The following is a 20,679-nucleotide window of genomic DNA, read 5'->3' on the forward strand; positions in this document are numbered from 1 at the left end:
ACGCTTTTAAAATCTCGGCAACGTTCGGCAATGAAAGTGAAAATTGAAATTGGTTCATTAACTCGTGCCGAATGCAGAAAATTTTATGTGAGTTTGCGTAAATTTGCTCGACAAGAATTATACAACTTTTTTAGGTTACCATATTTTCCATAATATAGATTTTTTTGAAGTCAGGGTAAAACCTCTTACCAAATAATGTTAGCCAAATTGGAGTCTACAGCATTCTGCTGTGTTCTAAAGTCAAATTATTTACAAATCTTTTATAAATATGTACAGTTATAGTCAAAATATGTCACATCATATTGTGGGATTTTCAATGTAATAATTTTAAGGCATATTCACATTAAAACTAAAACGAAACACAACAAAAAAGCTTCTGAATTTATCGGGCGTCGATGCCTTCAATTCTGTAGACAAATAACAGACTTTCCAGTTTTTCTTCCCAAAGGGTTAAGGTACCAGTTGTGTATTTGGCCCATAAAGGGTTAATTTTTTGGCCCACGTTGTTCCATTTTTCTTCCTGAATCTAAAAAGGCTATATTAACTTAAACCAAATACTTGTTTTAGCTTTAAGACTTTTGGCTAATAAAATGCCCCGTTTGACCTATAGTGCACTGTGCGGCGTTATGTTCGGCCGAAATTTTTTTACCCCCACCCCACTGTATTGAAGTAAATATGAACGATTAATAACTACTAAGTTCTTTATCAAAAATAAATATAATTCCTTGGAGGAACATAATATATTAACTGATGATAACAACTTTATACTGATAATTTTGTGCGTGGAGGTTTTCTACCCATTGATATTCCTAAATGCCAGAAAAGGAAAATGTTGCACAGCTCTTTAAAAGAGTTCATCGTTGTTCTTTCTATGGTCTGACTAAACACAGTACCACATTACAGCAATTATGGGAACACAAAATTCCAATTAACAATCAATACGTTATGAAAATGTGACTAAATTCGTCAAAAAGTATTGAATTGGGTGGTGGTGGTGGGTGGCCCTTTAGCAACACGTGGACGTACGCTGTCAGATTTTTTGCAAGGAATGTTTTGTACCTGATATAAAACTCTGGCTAAAACTTTCAAAATAATGAAGATCCGTTCTATGGGGGCTATATGAAGACCTATACCGACAAATTCCTGGTGGAATGTTTAATATACTCAACGAAGACTAAATAACAAATTTAATGGACACAACCTTCAAAATACCGAAAATCGGAAGGTAGCATTCTATGGGGACTATATGAAGTCGTGGACCTATACCGACAAAATTTGAGGATGACATTTTAATACCCCAAAGAAGACTAAATACCAAATTTCAGCCATTTCGGGGGGATGTTGAGGACACATCCTTAAAAATACCGAAAATCGGGAGGTACCGCTCTATGGGGGCTATATTAAGACGTTGACATATACTGACAAATTTTATAACGTATTGTGTTTAAAAGATTATAACCGCTACACGACGATTTCAATTCCCATAGAATAACGCCGATTTTGCATTGTATTGAAAAGATGCTCTGAGAAACTACATAAATGTTGCTTTTTTTACTGAAGAAAATAAATATATTAGGAACTTCATTCAGTAGAACACATGTGGAATCTGCAACAAAATATCTAAGATATTCTTTCTGAAATTTTAAAGTTAATGAATTCATTCATTCATCTTCTTATCTTATGCGCAATGCTCAATTAAATATTTACTTACTTAGGTGGCCCATTACATTGTGTTTGCAGCCTACCGAGGTCCAACTTCCGCGTTGTATCTGTTGGTGTTTTATTTGCAACGTTTAGACGGGTACGTACCTTTGCTGCAACAAGGTGGTAGTCCGTATCTATGTTTGCTCCTCGGAACGAACGTATGTACTTCCAACACGCTCGATGAATGTCTCCCATCTATCACAACGTGATCAATTTGATTTCTTTTTTTCTGACCCAGAAACAGCCAGGTGCCATTATGAATGTCGAGATGCTTACATTTTGTGCTGATAACTACCATGTTTTTGCCGCAGCGAAGTCTATCAGCCTCATACCATTGCACTATAGGTAATTTGGACAGGTTTTTAGGCAAAAAGAAAATTTTTGCACTTTTAATAACGCGAGTTTTCTAATTTGATTCGAAGAACTAACATGTCAAATTCTATGGATGTGCAATTTGTTTTCAAAAATATTTAAAACTCGCGGTATAAATCGAAGTTAAAATCAAAATTTCGAAGACAAAATAAAAAATAAAAAATGTTAAAAAAGATTAAAAGTCAGAGCAGTATTTAAACGCAATTTGTAAGAGTTTGGTAATAATTAAATACAAAGATATGATATTCAGTGGAATGGTGGTGGTGTGTACTTTCTGTTTTAAGAAATAATTTTCTTCAAAATGTTTGTTACAGCAGAAGAAATCGTCATATAGGATACAACCTAAGAATTATTTTTTTTACAAAATTATAGTTTTAAATTATAGACTTTTACAAAATTGTCCAACTTTGACCGTAATTCTGCTACCGGGAATATCTTCAGCAAAGGGTTCTGAATAAACTACATAATTACCAAGGTGCGATTTTTTGCGTTTTTTGAGTTATATCACTTTTTTGAAGGTGACCTCCTTGCGGAAAAATATATTTTTTTTTTAATTTTTTTGTTTGGTGAAGGAAATGTTAAACACAAAAAAGCATCCGATTTGAACTAAAAAGACATTTTCTTTAAAGAAATATTCACCAGGTGTTCTAAAAATTTACAGGCGTGTTGTGGTCAACATTTTTGTTAATTATAGCCGTAATATGTTCTAACTAGGGATCACGATTGCGTGATTTATTTGGTCCTTTAAAAAAATAATATTTATAAAGATCTTTTCGCGAATCAATATTTTAAACATATCAACGTTTATAAAAATCTTTTGGCGGATCAGTAATTTAGTTCATTGTAACCATTTTTCTTTTGTTTTAACCGTGTTCATTGGGTTGGAACGAATAAAATAGGTAAAATGAGAACAGGGAGTAGGAAAAAGAAAAGTTGTTCGTTATATCCGGTGTTTGTTGTAAACGAGTTCGTCTGTAAAATTCTTATTAAAGCCTACTTTTAAATACCATATGTTAAAATATTTGAAACAGTGCTTAAATTCGTCGCTATCGCTCGTGTTTTTTAAAACGGGCCTGAAAATACTAACAAATTGTGAAAAATTCTACTCGCGGAGTAACAATTTTTGTTTGTTATAATCGTGATCGTTTTAAGAAGTTCAATGTATGTACAAATATTAAGAAAATTTCTTTGGAAACATAAAACTTTGTTCGCTATAAACGTAGTTTCTTATAACCGATGTTCGCTATATCCGAATTTTACATTGTAATTCTTTGTTTTATCTTACTTTTACATATAAAGCAATAAAAATGTATAAAAAGCCGACATATCCACCGCTACTAATTTTTGCCTCAAAAACAGGCCAATTTACCTATAGTGCATTGTCAGAGTTTCACTGTGGAGACTGAATTTTCCGACTGTTGGGCCAAAGATATTTTCCTTTCCAATTTTGGCATTAAAATAGCCTAGAATGATTTTAATGTCATGGGCTGGACAACGGTCAAATGTTTCTTCTAAACGCTCATAAAATATATCTTTGTTCAGTTCGTCCTTGTCTTCAGTGGGAGCATGAGCGCAAATAAAGCTGATGTTGAAGCATTTTGCTTTTATTCGAATGGTAGCAAGTCTTTCATTCACTGGTGGGAAGCTGTAGACCAGGTGTTTTAACCTCCGACCAACTACAAATCCGCAACCAAACTCATGCTTTATGCCATGGCAGCTATAATACAGTACGTCACCTTTAGGTGTTGTTGTGACGTAATGTCGGCCTTAGGCTATGTTTATATTATAGCCTTTTGCAGCGTTAAACTTCTTTATGAGGATTTATTTGAAATATAATATAAATGGAATTGGCATTTGAAACGCATTGGGATTGTTAAATCCGGTTATATACACTTGCGGTCATCTGAATAGGTTTGATTTTTTTTCTTTTTATATGTTAAGGTATCTTCTGATGTGTTCGTATTGCAGATCCATACTATTTAGTTTTTGAGAGTCCTACACTATGCCAACATTCCCAAGAAAAAACTTGACGGTGTTGCCATATTTTCGGAAAATATCCCAATTATAATAAAAAATGTACAAAAAAGTGCCCAATTTTTGCGATCATCAGAATAGGTTTGAATCAAATAAAATTGAAAAATTGTACTACCCAAGCAAATATTGCGCAGTTTTTTGGTTTAGTTTAGTAAAATGGAAAATTCCAATAAATCTTACAACAAATTTGACCCGCTTTATTTGGAACGTGGGTTCAATTCTCAACATGGAAAAGTTACCAAGAACTTTCAGATAAAATCAAGAAATATTAAAACAAAAACGTTTTATAAACTAGCTTTAAATGACTTTTTGAGTTTGCTAGATCTCTTCTGAGCTTCAAAAATTGTCTGAAAGCAAATACCAAGTGTAGCCATATTATTAGGATCGATAAAATAGAAAGGTCATTGAAAATAGTTGGTATTTTAGTTCAAGTTTCATTTTTTAACTATCCTTGCAGTACAAATTTAAGTATTATCATGCTCACAAATCCACCATAGTTGACCACATGTATCATAAATGTTCGAAAATTGGTCTGGAAAAATGTTTCTTCGACGACAATAAAGTAGAAAATTGTAATTCAAATTTAAGTCAAAGGGACATGATATCACCGACTTTAATAGTACTGTATAACCTGGCGGTAAACGGCGAAAAGACCAAATTGATGGTGTCGACGCGCAAAGCGTCCATAGAGCTCGGACCAACTGTGAAAGTTGGTACCTACAATTTTGAGGTAGTTAAAGACTTCGTCTACCTCGGCACTGCCATAAACACAACAAACAACATCAGTTGTGAAATAAGAAGAAGAATTGTATTGGCCAACAGATGCTACTATGGTCTAAGTAAGCAATTTAAAAACAAAGCCACATCTCGTCAAAAATAACACTATACAAAACGCTGATACTACCCGTGCTAATGTATGGATCCGAAGCATGGGTACTTGCGCAAGGAGATAAGGCAGTGCTTGGTGTGTTTGAGAGGAAAATTCTTCGAAAGATCTACGGGCCGATTTGCGTTGACGGTGAATATCGACGTCGTATGAACCACGAGCTATATAAGCTATACAAAGACATGAATATAGTTAAACGTATCGAGATGCAACGATTGCGTTGGCTAGGCCATATCATGAGAATGAGCGATGATGAACCCGCTAAAAAGGCGTATGAATACATGCCACATTGCGGTGCACGCAGAATCGGCAGGCCTAAGCTTCGATGGAGCATACAAGTTGATGAAGAAATGAAAAGGCGCGGTATTCCGAAAAGTCAAGCGAAAAACAGAGAGGAATGGAGATCTTTTCTTAGTTCGGTCTACGGAACAAATGTTCTTTAATGGGCCAACTAAGTATAAATAAGTAAGTATAACCTGAGTAGTCCATTTTTTGTACTTATTCGTGTTTGTTTTATGACTTGTGAACAGAAAAAAACTTTTTGACCAGACTATATAGGTATTACAGCACTATAAAAGTCGGTGATATCATGCCCCTTTGACTTAAATTTGAATTACAATTTTCTACTTTATTGTCGTCGAATAAACATTTTTCCAGACCAATTTTCGAACATTTATGATACATGTGGTCAACTATGGTCGAGTTGTGAGCATGATAATACTTAAATTTGTACTGCAATGTTAGTTAAAAAATGAAACTTGAACTAAAATACTAAATATTTTCAATGACCTTTCTATTTTATCGATCCTAATAATATGGCTACACTTGGTATTTGCTTTCAGACAATTTTCGAAGCTCAGAAGAGATCTAACGAACTCAAAAAGTCATTTAAAGCTCTTTTATAAAACGTTTTTGTTTGAATATTCCTTGATTTTATCTGAAAGTTCTTGGTAACTTTTCCATGTTGAGAATTGAACCCACGTTCCAAATAAAGCGGGTCAAATTTGTTGTAGGATTTATCAGAATGTTCCATTTTACTAAACTAAACCAAAAAACTGCGCAATATTTGCTTGGGTAGTACAATTTTTCAATTTTATTTGATTCAAACCTATTCTGATGATCGCAAAAATTGGGCACTTTTTTGTACATTTTTTATTATAATTGGGATATTTTCCGAAAATATGGCAACACCGTCAAGTTTTTTCTTGGGAATGTTGGCATAGTATAGGACTCTCAAAAACTAAATACTATGGGTCTGCAGTACGAACACATCAGAAGATACCTTAACATATAAAAAGAAAAAAATGCAAACCTATTCAGATGACCGCTAGTGTATAAACGTACTTTTATACTTTTGAAGTACATCTGCCCATGCCTAAACTTCACCTTCTCTGTAAAGAGTGCTAACATTCCAGGTGCAGATACGCAGATCATTGTCCTTAAAACGTTTGCGGAGGTCGTCAAATTTTGAAGAATTTGTTTTTCTTCTCTTTTCTTTTTTCATAGTAAGCTGTTTTTTCTAGGGGAGGGTTACTAACCAGGTTCCCAAAACCAAGTTTTCAAAGTTCTTATAGGTGAACGCGCGGCACATTTTAGTTCACTTCCTTTAACGGGTGTCCGTGTCCACTTTAGATGAGAAACTGACCAAGATCAATCCTGGACTTTACTATGTTATAGCCGGTCAGGGCTGTTCCTTGGTATCTTTCATCCCCTACGTCACTCAAGAATATACTCAATGTGCGAATGGAAACGTCTTAGTTTGCTTTCAAAAAGTTGTGGGAACCCCAGAAGCTTTTTCTCCATGCAGATCTACAGAAACGCCACAAAAAATGAATGCTTCAAACAAGAATGACTTGGACTTCTACATGCTAAACTGATAGACATCTTGAATTCAGTGAATGTAGAACAAAAAAAATTCAATGTAATAGGTTTCATTCCCATATTGGTCGAACGCATCAGAACTATCAGCTTTCATTTTCAATATTAATTCCGAACAAATATTGTATGAATCGAAATAGGTTTGTTACAGGATATCAGCTGTCATCTAAAAGGTTTATACTTCAAAATGCATGATCTTCGATTGAAAATACCAAAACGGCATTTTCTAATCTTGAAATAATGAGCCTACATTGGAAGTCATTGTTATCTGCCTTTTAAAGAAATGGAAAATTAACATTTTATGCCATATCATCCTGTACATAATTTACAACAAAATTTAATTTTTGTAAAAATGCGATTGATATTTGAAACCTTTTTTTAATTTCGTACATTGAATACTGAACAGTCATATCGATATTTAAATAGTGGTTCTGTTTACTACTAGTATTCAGAATTCACACAGACAGCTTAAGCCATATGTTTATATTTATGGATATTAATGAAATAACAATTAGAGGTTACACGCATGTTGCATACAACAATTTTTCTTAAATATTCGTTCATCAATTATCTCCAGTGGTCACATTTAACAAAAAATGTCTATCAAGTCTCTTTGGCAATTTTCGGCAAACAAATTGATTTAATGGCTTCAGCAAAGACCACCATCGACAAACACTATTTCAGAAAAAAATCACACGAATTTTAAAATTAACGAACCTTACATTCAAAAAATTCTGACATTGATTGCTACTGAAGAAGACGAAAAAACAACCAAAATTATTGTGTAACATGTGGCAGATGGACATGAATATGTCCGTTCTAGCCAATGTAACAAACACCAGCCGATCCGATCACCATCACCACCGAATTGCAATGAAACAAGTTGAGAAAAAAAGAAACCCCTTCGAAATATGAAGCTCCAAATAAATAAACCTTTCATTACCGAAAAGTCACCAAAAATAACCTCTGTTGAAGACAAAAAAACAACAAGTTTTTTTAATTCGAGAAGAGATGTTGAAGATCACCTTGAATATGATGATGAAGTTAAAAGGCAGAGAGTTAACGATGCAAACAGACAACCAGTCATCTTACCAACCGAAAAACGAACACCTGAAGAGAGTAAAGAAAATATGGTTCGAATGAAAACGAAAGTGATCGTATTTCGTCTTTGTGGTTTAACAACAAAAAATACGATCCACAAACAGAGGTTACAAGCCACACAAACTTGGCTTTAAGTTTGTTGGTTCAAACAAACAAACACACACAGACCAGTGATAAGAGTGTCGTAGGTAAACTCCAGTAGCTAAGCAAATATTACAGCACAGAGAATGTTTTGCGGGGATTTCCAACAAACAGAGTCACAAAAAACAATGCAAAAAATATGGTCTTGTTTAGCGTTGCCATCATGTGCCGCTTATTATGTATGCTACGATATTGGTCTGAAAAACAGAAGAGACATTTGACATATTCACGTGCAATTTCTTGACCTGTATAGGTGCTTGATACGGAGCGGCGGTAGCTTGATATGGAGCGGCGGTAGAATTTACCACTTGATATTAAGTCACTTTGAATGGGATTTTTTGAAATTTCATACTCTACAAATACAAATATTTTTAAGTTGTCGTGATCATTTGTTGTTGTTCCAACAGCATATGATATGATTCTATGTTAATTTTCCTACTTAATCTGGTTCTACCTCCAGGTCTAGTAATGTGGCTGAGTGTGTTGAAATATCTCTAGAAATATAGACGGCTGCATCATCCCGAACGTAGTTAAGCCAAACTACTTTTGTTTATAGAGACTGCTGTCGTTCTTAACTTGCGATATATGGGGGATGTACACCATAGTTGTTTCCGGTATCCGCGATTGCAGGTATGTGAATGCTATCCCAACCTGATTGATTGACTTCCTCACTCCTGTCAGGCCTGGTTTGGGGGAGTCCTATCCTAATCTGATTGATAGGCTTCATAATCTAGGGTTTGTATACCCTCAGCCTTTAGGCTAGAAAGGGTATATACACTTTCATACGGTCAAAATGTGCCTCATCGAAATAATGGTTTTAGACCCAAGTATGTTTGGACGAAATGTGTTTCAGACAATTTGGAGTCGATTTAGCAATGTCCGTCCGTCTGTCTGTCTGGCTGGATGGTGCGCACGATAACTCGAAAACGGATGAGCCGATTTAGTCCAAAATTTGGCTACCGTAATATTTTGTCCAAACTCAGTTTAAGTTCGAAGATGGGCCATTTCGGTCTACTCCTTCAGGTACCTCCCCCACAAAAGTTCGAAAATGTTCGAAAAATTTGTGCGCATGATAACTCTTGAAGGGAGTAACCGATGTGGTCCATACTTTGCACATCGTGAAATGTGTACCAAACTTAGATAAGGTTTCAATATGGACTCAATCGGTGCACTCCTTCGGGTACCTGCCACGCAAAATTTCGGAAAAGTTCATTTTAGGGCCTGCTCTCGAATCGCTTTGATTTTTTTTGTAGCAACTTATATTCACTGTCCCCCATACGACGGTACAAGTTTCATCAGGGGCAAGTCCATACTTCCTGAAACAATAGCCAGGAAGGTGCAAAAACCCCTATGACACCGTGTGTAGTTGTTGAAGCGTAAGATAACTCTCGAACGAATCTGTCGTTTCGGTCCAAAATGTGGCCTTCGTAATATTTTGTGCAAACTTAGTTTATGATCGAAGATAAGCCATATAGGTCCCCTCATTCAGGTACCTCCCCCACAAAAGTTCAAAAATGTTCGGAAAAATTGTGAGTATCATGGGAGTGACGGATTTGGTCCATACTTTACACATCGTAATATATCTACCAGGTATAGGTCAGGTTCGAATATGGATTATATTTGTCCACTCCGTCGGATACCTCCCACACACATTTTTTGGATAAATTCACTTTAAGACCTGCTCTCGGATCATTTTGATAATTGTTAAAGTAACTTGCATTCGCTGCCTCAATTACGACAGTAAAAGTTTTTCAAGGGCAAGTCCATACTTCTTGAGAAAAAAGCCCGAAAGTTGTAAAAACCCCTGATGGCCCCATATGTAGTGACTGGAGAGCTCGAACCGAATACTGCGTTCGTCCACACTTTGGATATCGTAATATTTCTTCGAGTATTAGATGAAATTCGAAGGTGGAAGGAGTGGACCTTCCGATACCTCCCCTACAAAAGTTCGAAAATATTCGCTAAAATGGTACTCTAAATATTGTCGAAAATCAGTTTAAAAAAGGCCTGCCTATCGATAGCCCCGCAAATTTTTTCGCTTTAACCTTATCCATATTGTTTTGCAAACCCCCCTGAATACGTAAGTTTTTTGGAAAAAAGTATTTCAATCCACACAGGCTGAGGGTATATCTCTGTCGGCAATGTCGACTGATACTTTTTTACTTGTTTCTTATACCGTTAAAGCTCCCTCTCTAGATCATGAAAATCCCATTTGAAATAGTTGGAAACACCTTTTCTTTCACAAACGGTCCAAAGAAGCACCTCTTCTTTCAAGAAGGGTCTGTAGAAACACCTTTTCATTCAGAAAGGCTCCCTAGAAGCACCTTTTCAGTCAGAAAGGGTCTATAGAAGCACCTTTTCATTCAGAAAAGGTCTATAGAATCACCTTTTTATTCCGGAAGGGTCTATAGAAACACAATTTCTTTCAGAAAGGGTCTATAGAAGCATTCTTTCTTTCACAAAGGGTCTATAAAAACACCTTTTCATTCAGGAAGTTTCTCTAGAAGCACATTTTCATTCAGAAAGGGTCTATAGAAGCACATTTTCAATCAGAAGGGTCTATAGAAGCACCCTTTCCTTCAGAAATGGTCTATAGAAGAAACTTTTCATTCAGAAAGGGTCTATAGAAGCACATTTTTATTCAGAAAGGGTCAGAGAGGGTCAACAGAATCACCCGTCCTTTAAGAAAGGGTCTACGAAAGCATAATTTCTTTCAGAAAAGGTTAGAGAAGGTATATAGACGCACGGTAGCACCCGACCCAGTATGGCAACTAGAGCATACCATTGTGTTGTTGCCGTACTGGAAAATTCTTATACTTCTCATGAAGATGGCTCACTGATGTCATGAAGAGGCACCCTGTTGCAGTTCTTAGGGCAGAGGCTCCATCGCATTGCACTTATGTTGGCGGAAAACCTTGTCGCCCCATAGCTTACAACCGACCGAACTATCTACTGCGTAATATGTGGTGAAAAGGTTGAGGACCTTGTTCCAGCATCCCATCGTGTAAGAGATGTAGCTGTAGGATGTTCGGACGACGTGAAAATACTTTTATAGAATATCAGGGTAGTTAGTGGTCGGCATTCTGTTATCATCGACCATGATATTTAACTCTGTGCTTATCTCAGTAGTCCATGTTGGTAAGATCGATCAAACAGTAGTGAAATTCTGTAACTCATTTTTTGAGTTAACGACACAAATCGGCAAAATAAAACGCAAAATTATGAATGAAAATTATCAATAAAAGTTGACATCACTTTTCTTCTCGGTAGAACTTTACGACTACTTTTTGTTGGTCGCTCATTTACCGAAAAATATCGTTAATTATTTACCGAAATTAAAGGCATTTTAATTTTACCGATTTTTGTATGTAACTCAAAAATGAGTTAGAGAATCGCAGGTGTCCAGCATTTCACAATTTACATTAGGTCAAGAACGTGCAATCAAAACCATACCTAACGATTTCAATGTTATCTAGAGGCGGTGGAATAGAAGATGGATGGAGACAGATGGATGTTAAACAGTTCCGGGGATATGACCCAAACTTGGGCAACTGTTTCACTCAGAGCTCCGAATACTTGCTCTAATTCCCTCGAATTCCACTCGCGAGTGAAACTCTTCTTGAATTCGATCAATTTGAGGGGGGGCAAATTGCCCCCTTCCCCCAACCAAACAAAAAATTGCCTCACTCTCACAAAAAAAAAAAAAATGCCCCACCCCCACCAAAAAATTGCACCCAAAAAAACTTACAACCTCCCCCCAAATTTTCACTCGCGAGTAAATCGGAGCTCTGGTTTCACTCTACGGTTTCTACATTTCGACTTTTATGTGCTAAGACGGCGTGCGGCATTTTGTAGTGTTGTTGTAATGCTGTGCTTCTTACGGAACCCATGTTGATGATTAGCAACTGAATGACTATTTCTGATTCTGTGGAGGAGTATAGCCTCAAGTGGGACTACCCGGTCCATTTTCCAGACACGCTGTGGGTGGCTGGCGTCAGATTAAGAACTTTCGTGAGGTACTGAACTTCCGCCTGTTTCAGTATTCAGTATTTGGGGTGGTTCCTTCTCGCCAGGAAGAGATCTAATGAAACGCAGTACTCTTCTCTTCGCCCTGCCACACCAGGTGTTCTCGACAAACTGTCGATTTAAATAACTTGTACACATCTTCGTATCAGTCAGCGTTAACGTCGTGACGTGACTGAGGTCGTATCTTCCTTCTTCACAGTTTTCGAGAGTAATTTGACCGTGTCCACAATCCGGTGTTGCATTCTCACCGACCGTTTTGTTAACTTCCAATGCAGCTCCTTGACTTTGGGGTCACTGGGATTGGATCGACGAAATTCCTCACCATCATTTGGTAATCCCGCCGCCTCTGCTGGGAAATTTGGTCTCACTTCAACAATTTCATGTGTTTGTTTTGTAGTTGTTACCAAAAACAAAAAAAAATTAAAAACTTTTTAACGTCTTTACTCATTGTTTATTTTACAACAACTTCATTTGTTTGTTTTGTAGATGTTACAAAAACAAAATAAATATTAACAACTTTTTAATCGACAGAAGTTACATATGGTTATGGTTATATTTGGCGTACTGTGACACTCTCCAATAATCCTGGCGGTGTTTTCATTGACCGTGTAAGATGTTGAGCTAACAATCTGCTCAGCCAGCACTATACCCCACTGGTCATTGCTTAGGACGTAATGTAAAACTCATGATGAGTATTATAGTACCCTAAGACCAGTCGGCTATGACCTTCCAAAAGCGTTAAGCAACTCTACCACGCCAGTTCCACACCTGACTGCTACCTCCTACATTCCATGTACGGATCATTCAAGCCAAGCTTAACTGTGATAGGCCTGCATTGAACAGACTGGTGCAATAGGAAAGCTAATCCCTACTTCCTCAAGACGTTGTAACCATCACAACTCTGCAAGCTGCAATTCTTATTGTGCTACATGTCCATCACCGCCGCGGCCATTATATTCTTCCGACTCATAACATGTTCTATTTCTACAATCTTTCCTTGAACCCCATTACAATTAAACTCCAAAATAGATTAATTTTCAGGGATTGGAATAGCAATGGCTGGTGTTCATTGCTGCTGGTGGTTCAGGTGCTGGAGGACTGCGGGGTATACTCGTATTCTGATGACGATGATGAATCACTGGGTGCGCTCTCTCTATCTCCCGCATCTTACACAAGTTTGAGTGTGGTTGATGCGGATGCTACTAACCAAGCAAATGTAAATTGCTCATGAGTCTTCCTTCGGCCCGGTACGGAACAAAAGATTCTGGAGCAGGTATTCCGGGATATGCGCACAGAAAACTACACAGAATATAGAAAAGTGATAAAAATACAAATATATGTACACTGAGGTGCCTAGCTGATGTAGAGATGTTCCAGGTCAATCAGAAGTCGAATCCGCCACCGCGAATTACTACTCGTCAAGCATTTTAGTTATTGCTGGCGGGTTTTTAGAGCTTTTGGGCCAATATCTTAGGATGTATGGATTTGACTCCGAAAAAATTGTATGGCCGTAATAGGAATAGCAAAGACTACTTGTTGACTATAAAGTTGCTTTGGAGAGCCCTCTGGGGTCAAGGGAGTTCCAAGCCATGTATGAGTTGGGTCCCCACATAATACATAAGACTGTGCAAGATTTTATAACGTAATCCGCACGAAAAATCCTTCTAAAGAAATTGGTACCATACACACACCAAAGCATATAGGCTGTAGACAGTGCATAGTGTAATCTTTTCAAGACTCTGCATTACAAGTGGTTTTGATAAAATATTCCCATTTTGACTGATAAGCTTGAATCCTCCTAAGGCCCATCTCTCATCTGCTATTATAATTCAAATGAGTTTTTTTCTATTTATAATATCCAGACCTATAAATGAACTTCAATCTGGTAACTTTGAATGTTTGTTGCTGAGGAAGCAACAGAAATGCTACTCTACGGCGTAGAGTCTACGCACATTACAAGCAACAATTGTTGAAGGGGTGTCTTAGCGATCTTCCACACCAAAGCTACGACAACAAAGACGTTGTTGGTTATTAAAACAAAGAAAAAATGATCGTTTGCTATGCCATGCATCCCCTCTGGTTTTCTGATATTATTCAATGTTGCTCTTCTTGTGGCTGTTGTTGTTGCGTTTATAGTGGCGCTGCTGTTTTTGGGCTTTTTTTGAGTTTCAGCTTTTACGACTTCTTCTCGTACTTACGGTATTTTGGTTTTGTTTTGCTTTTGTTACCACCGTTGGTTGGTTGTTGCTGCTGCTTCTGTCAGTCTCGTTACTCTCCTTGTTGTTGTAGGTTTTTACATTACATTTGTTGTTGCTATTGTTTGCAGCAGCATTTTGGCAATTTTAGAGTTCGTGATATTTTGGAGCAACCATCGAAATTCGTCGGCGTCGTCGTCATCGTTGTAAGCCACCAAACAAAACGACGTAACTATAAAAGAAACTGATGTTCCAACCAAACGTCACAGACACCAACGAAGTGTACAACAAACCGTTACAACGATCAACGACTAACAAAACGAGGATACGATTTGAGCGTCTGTGTGTGAGAGAGGTTACAGAAACAACAGAGTGTGTGTTCGTGTGCAAAGAAATCCTTAAAACAAAAAAACTTAATTTTGCGTTTTTAAAGATTTAAAAAACAAAAATAAACAAAATGAAGCCTTTCTGTGTGGTATGTGCCAAGATATATAAAAAAATATATAAAATAAAAATGGAATATAAACAAAATATTTTAAATAATATTAAAGAACAAGAAAAACAAATAAAAACAACACAAACAAATATTTTTAAAGATAAAAATTAAAAATAATGAAAAATTAAACTGAAACAAAAAATTGTGAAAAACATGATTCTGATGTGTGTCCTTCTCTTTGTGTGTTTTTCTTACAAAATAGGTTTTAGTTGTTTTGTGCGCCACTGGTCTGGCCATGGCCCGACCAGAACCACCACGTGATAGCTATGCTGCCCCACCCCCAAGCAGTTATGCCCCCAGTGTGCCAAGCGGTAGTTATGGTGCTCCAGCACCCGTATATGGACCACCACAACAAGCCCCAGTGATACACAAACATGTTTACGTTCATGTTCCACCACCAGAGCCCGAGTATCAAGCACCAAGGTAAGTTTTGCGACAAAGGACAATCAGAAAAAATATGTGTAATCAGAAATACAGCAGAACTGAAGTGAAAACAATCGTTCTCAGGACAAAATAAGTAATTACAAAAATTAAAAAAAAAATAAAATCTTATTTTGATACATTCGGGCAATATAAGGTCTCCATGAACGTGGAATAACACAATTCAATGAAACATTCAGGAACATTCGGTGATCAGGACAAAAACGGTCTCCATAAAGAAAAATAAATTAAAAACCAGAAACATACGGTGATAAAGAATATTTTCCATACTAAAAGGACATGTATGGTGTTTCGTGGACATTATGGTGTTTCGTAAATGTTGAAGGATAAACTCCGACTTACAAAAAAATCGGTAGAGGTGGTGTATAGAATATTTTTTTAAGTAGATTTTCTAACAAAACCGTTTCTTAAAAATAACTAAAATTCTCTACGCTACTATACATTATGAGGGTCATAGTTGGTTAAATTTTTAAGTTGGAATACTCTTTTGAAGATGAATAGCTAGAAACACAACAAATATTGAAATTTTAAAATAATTTTTTCTTGTTAAGAATATCCTATTTCGACCATTAAAAATGGATTAAAAAATATGTTCTGACAATTCAACGTGGATTTTATAAACAATATTTTAGGCAAATAGCCGTGAATTTTTTTAAATTATATTTTGTAAATACTTTTATAGCACTAACATTGAATTTTTAAGGATATTTTTCAAAGATTTTTAGACCACTAAACGACGAATTTTTAATGAATATTTTTGAGGGACTTTTAGACCACTAAACGGGAATTTTTTAAAATAACAGGGCCAAAAACTTTGATTTTTTTAAAATATTTTTAAGGGCTTACTAGACCCAGAAACGTGAATTTTTAAGGCATATTTTTAAGGATTATCAGACCAAGAAACGTGGATTTTTAAAACTCTTTTTTGAGGGAGCCAGTGATTCTTTTAAAGAATACTTTTGTGGTAATGTCAGAAGCTTGGATTTTTTGAAGAATATTATTTAAGGGACTATAAGACCCAGAAACTTGGACTTTGAGGGAGTATTTTTTGAGGGATTATCAGACCCAGAAACACGGATTTTAAAGAATATTATTTTATCAGACAAAAAAGCATGGATTTTTTCTCAAATATTCTTGAGGGGCTATTATATTAGCTCAGGAAGCGTGAGCTTTTAATAGAATATTTTAAGGGACTATTAGACACAGAAACGTGGGTCTTTTAGAGAATATATTGAGGGACTATCGGACCACAAATGTGGTTTTTAAAGAATATTTTCGAGAGACCAAAAAGCTGGTATTTAAAAAAAAAATATTTTTGAGGAACTGGCAGGCGGACCAAGATTTTTAAAAATATTTCTTGTGGGACTATCTGACACAGAATCGTGGGTCTTTAAAGAATATTTTTGATGGACCACAAGACCAAGACACGTGGATTTATGAATAATATCTTTTGTGGGGTTATTAGACACGGAAACGTGGATTTATGGTTTTGCGGGGTCTAAAACTGTATTGCTAAGGCTCAATTATTTCATTGACCATAGGCTGTATTCGTCCCCACAATATACCGAACACTATCTTATGTGCAGCAGACTTATGCCACTATGATTTTAGCACATAGTCTTGTTGCCTTTACCTCATCTTGGTTCGGCGGTATGCACTCAATACCATCCTCTGGTATCCAAGTATGGATTTGCGGTTGTTTGAATAGAGTGGACAATACTTTTCCACTGTGCTGATATGTTATCGGAACGAGGAGTGCTTTCATTATGCCATTGAGCCAAATGAGTGGAATATGCTGTGGCTATTTGTTGTGATTGCAGCTAACCGATGTCCAACGTCCGTGTTGTGTGTGTGTGCATTAGGGTTATGACTTTTCGAAATTTTGTCTCAAAAATGATTTTCTGTAGCACAGATGACTGAACTTTTGCCTAATATTCACTAAAATAACGTATATTCCATTGAAATATAAAAAAGGTATCGCACTAGGGATAAGTAGTGGAAAGCAATAATCGATTTTTCGATTTTCGTCTAAAACTAAAAATGCGATTTTTCGGTCTTGCGATTATTTCAGTTGTCTTAGAACTCGACATTCGACTTTTTCATAACCGCAGAAAATCGATTATAATCGACAATTCGTCGATTTTCGAGTTTTCTTTTGAAACTGTAAAGCCGCAAAAGTGTAAAACCGCCAAGTCAACAATCGACGGACAAACTCGAAAATGTATCACAAGAACTCGACTATCGACTTTTTCATAACCGCAGAAATCCGATTAAAATCGACTATTCGTCGATTTTCGAGTTTTCTTCTGAAACTGTAAAGCCGCCAAAAGTGTAAAACCGTCAAGTCAACAATCGACGGACATCGATCACAAGATAATCGATATGCGATTTTCACTCAAGACAAAAGTTTGACTGCAAAAAGTCGTTTAATCGATTAACCGAAAGTCGACTTACCTATCTCTATATATTTGAAAAATTTATAAAATGAAAAAAAAAAATCTCAAAAATGTTTTCCTGTTCCACGAAAGAATAAACTAAGGCATACCTTTAACTAAAATAACGTTTATTCCATTCAAATATTGAAAAAGATCATGCACATACCACTTTGAAAAAATTTGATTTCTTTATTTTGTAAAAAAATCATATCTTTGATGAACGCGTTTACGACGTTTGTATGATTCTCAAAATTAAAGAAAACAAGTGAGCAAAGGCTATAGTCGGGACGCGGCCGACCATGTGATACCCTACACCACTACCCCTGTGCATAAGCTTTTCCCTGGTAAACATTTCTTTTAGGGAATATAAACCGACTACCACCAAAAATAATATGCCTCTTTGTCTCTGGTACCCCCATAAGCAACCAAAATTTCGTGACCATCCGATCAAAATTACGACCTGTAGCTTGATTGCAAAAAAATGGAAGAATTGGATGCATTACCGATTATTGTGGTATCTCCCTTGTTTGACCACCTTCGCCAACCTGCTTTACACCAATGTAAAGGTAATATTTTCTTCTTCCATTGACAGGCTTTGTCGTTGGAATACCCCTACTAGAAGCCGATATATTCACAAAGAATAAAACTTTGAATTTGTCTCCAAATGAGTTTTTCCCCACTCCGACCCCTAAATATTATCCGGCTATCACCAAAATCAATAGGCTTCTTTCTATGTGGGACCCGCATCAACTCCCAAAAAATTCGTGACGATCCGATTAAAATTGCGACCTGTAGCGTGATTACTAACAAATCGGAAAATGGGATGCATTGCCGACTATTGCGATATCTTTGCTATTTGACCACCTACGACAACCTGCTTTACATCGTTGTAAATGTGATATTTTCTACTTTCCTTGCCATGTTTTGCTTTTGATATACCTCTTAAAGAAACAGAGATATTGGCTTTGAAATAAAATGATGACTTTTCTCCAAATAAGTGTTTGCCCATTCCGACCCCTAAATATTATCCGACCATCACCAAAATCAATATGCTTCTTCATCTGTGAGACCCCCATTAACCCTGAAATTTTCGTGACGATCCGATCAATATTGCGACCTGTAGCGTGATTTCGAAAAAAATAGAAAAATTGGATGTATTACCGACTATTGCGATATCTCCGTTATTTGGTTACCTACGCCGACCTAGTTTGCATCATTATAAAGACGGGATCTTCTACTTTCATAGTCAGGCTTTGCTTTTGGAAAATTTTCAACTAAAGCTGTGATATTTGTAAATATAATTAAAATCGCAAAAATTAAAATTGGGGTTTTATTTGCTACTATTGCGATATCTTCGTTGTTTGATCACCTACGAACACCTACTTTACATCATTAGAAAGGTGATAATTTCTGCTTTCATTGTCAGGTTTTGCTTTTGGTATACCCCATATAGAAGCTGAGATATTGGCTTTGGAAAAAACGTTGTCTTTTTATCCACCTAAGTTTTTTGCCCTTTCCGACCCCTAAATATTATCCGACCATCACCAAAATCAATAGGCTTCTTCCCCTCCGGGACCCCCATCAACATCCAAAATTTCGTGACGATCCGATCAAAATTACGGCCTGTAGAGTGATTACAAGGTTTAGATGGACAGACGGACAGACGGACGGACGGACTGACGGACGGACACACATAGCCAGATCGACTCAGCTCGTCGAGACATTCATTTTGATATATATAAGTATGGGTCTACGACCATTATTTCGATGCGTTACAAACTTTTTGGCCAAAACCAACTTATAATACCCTCCCCACATAGTGGTGTAGGGTATAATTAGTGAGAAACAAATGTTATGTCAGTTTGGTTATCTCATTTGACTCTAAAGCAGGCATGACCAAAAAGAGAACGGAGAAAACGTGAATGTATTCAAAATATTGGCAACTTATAACAGTGTGGTAGTAAGTTTGTATTCACGCAAGCTATAAAACAATAACAAATCAAAACATTTGTTCTCTTTTGTACACTCTTTCTGTGCATTCGGATCGTGTGCGTGTAAATTGTCTAAAATCATCGGCACCGCCGTGCCAAATGTGACCATGCTTGCTCTAAAGTTGCCCATAATTCTGATAAATTCAAATTTTAAAATCATTTTGTGCGTGAGGTTTTTTTCAGCTAATCACCTTATAATTAAGATTTTTTGCAATCTTATGTAGAAACACATTACGCTATGATACCGGGATATAAGGTTGTAAAAAAGTCATAACCGTACTATACATACTACTTGTAACGTTTAATAGGGTACTAACCTTTGCTGCGATAAAATAGTGATCCCATTCGACGTTTGCTTCTCGGAAGGATCGTACATTCAAAACACTCGATTAATGTCTTCCAGCTATCACAAAGTGTTCACGGTTTCGTGTTTTTTTTATTTTTTTTAATTTCTACCAGATTTAGATGAGGTTCCAATATGGACTCAATCGGTCCACTTCTTCGGGAACCACCCATACAACATTTTGGAAAAGTTCAGTTTAGCACCTGTTCTCGAGTCGCTTTGATCATTGTTGTAACAACTTGTATACACTGTCCCCATACGACGGTACAAGTTTCATCAGGGGCAAGACCACACTTGCTGAGAAAATAGTCTGAAAGTTGCAAAAACAAAAACCTATGCCACCATGTGTAGTGGTCGGAGCGCAAGATAACTCTGGAAAGGATCTGCCGATTCAGTCTAAAATTGGCCTTCGTAATATTTTGTCCAAACTTAGTTTTAGATCGAAGATAAGCAATATCGGTGGACTCCTTCAGATACCTCCCCCACAAAAGTTCAAAAATGTTCGAAAACTCTTAAAGCGAGTGACCGATGTGATCCATACTTTGCACATCCTAATATATCTACCAGAAATAGGTCAGGTTCGAATATGGACTATATTTGTCCACTCCTTCGGGTACCTGCCACACAAAATTTTGC

At 36.6% G+C, this 20,679-nt stretch overlaps 1 protein-coding gene across 1 annotated transcript in view; it reads left to right on the forward strand.

Annotated features, from left to right (window-relative positions):
- The first annotated feature begins 14,602 nt into the window (after window positions 1-14,602).
- Window positions 14,603-20,679, forward strand: part of TwdlE (TweedleE) — a 29,148-nt gene continuing 23,071 nt past the window's right edge. The window contains exons 1-2 of the mRNA XM_073966387.1: window positions 14,603-14,812; window positions 15,036-15,256. Of these exons, the coding sequence (XP_073822488.1) occupies window positions 14,795-14,812; window positions 15,036-15,256 (239 nt within the window). The 5' untranslated portion in view covers window positions 14,603-14,794. The remainder of the gene's footprint in view (window positions 14,813-15,035; window positions 15,257-20,679) is intronic.

The sequence above is a fragment of the Musca autumnalis genome, unplaced genomic scaffold (assembly GCF_047663935.1).
Source record: "Musca autumnalis isolate F117 unplaced genomic scaffold, ASM4766393v1 scaffold_2, whole genome shotgun sequence".
NCBI lineage: Eukaryota > Metazoa > Arthropoda > Insecta > Diptera > Muscidae > Musca > Musca autumnalis.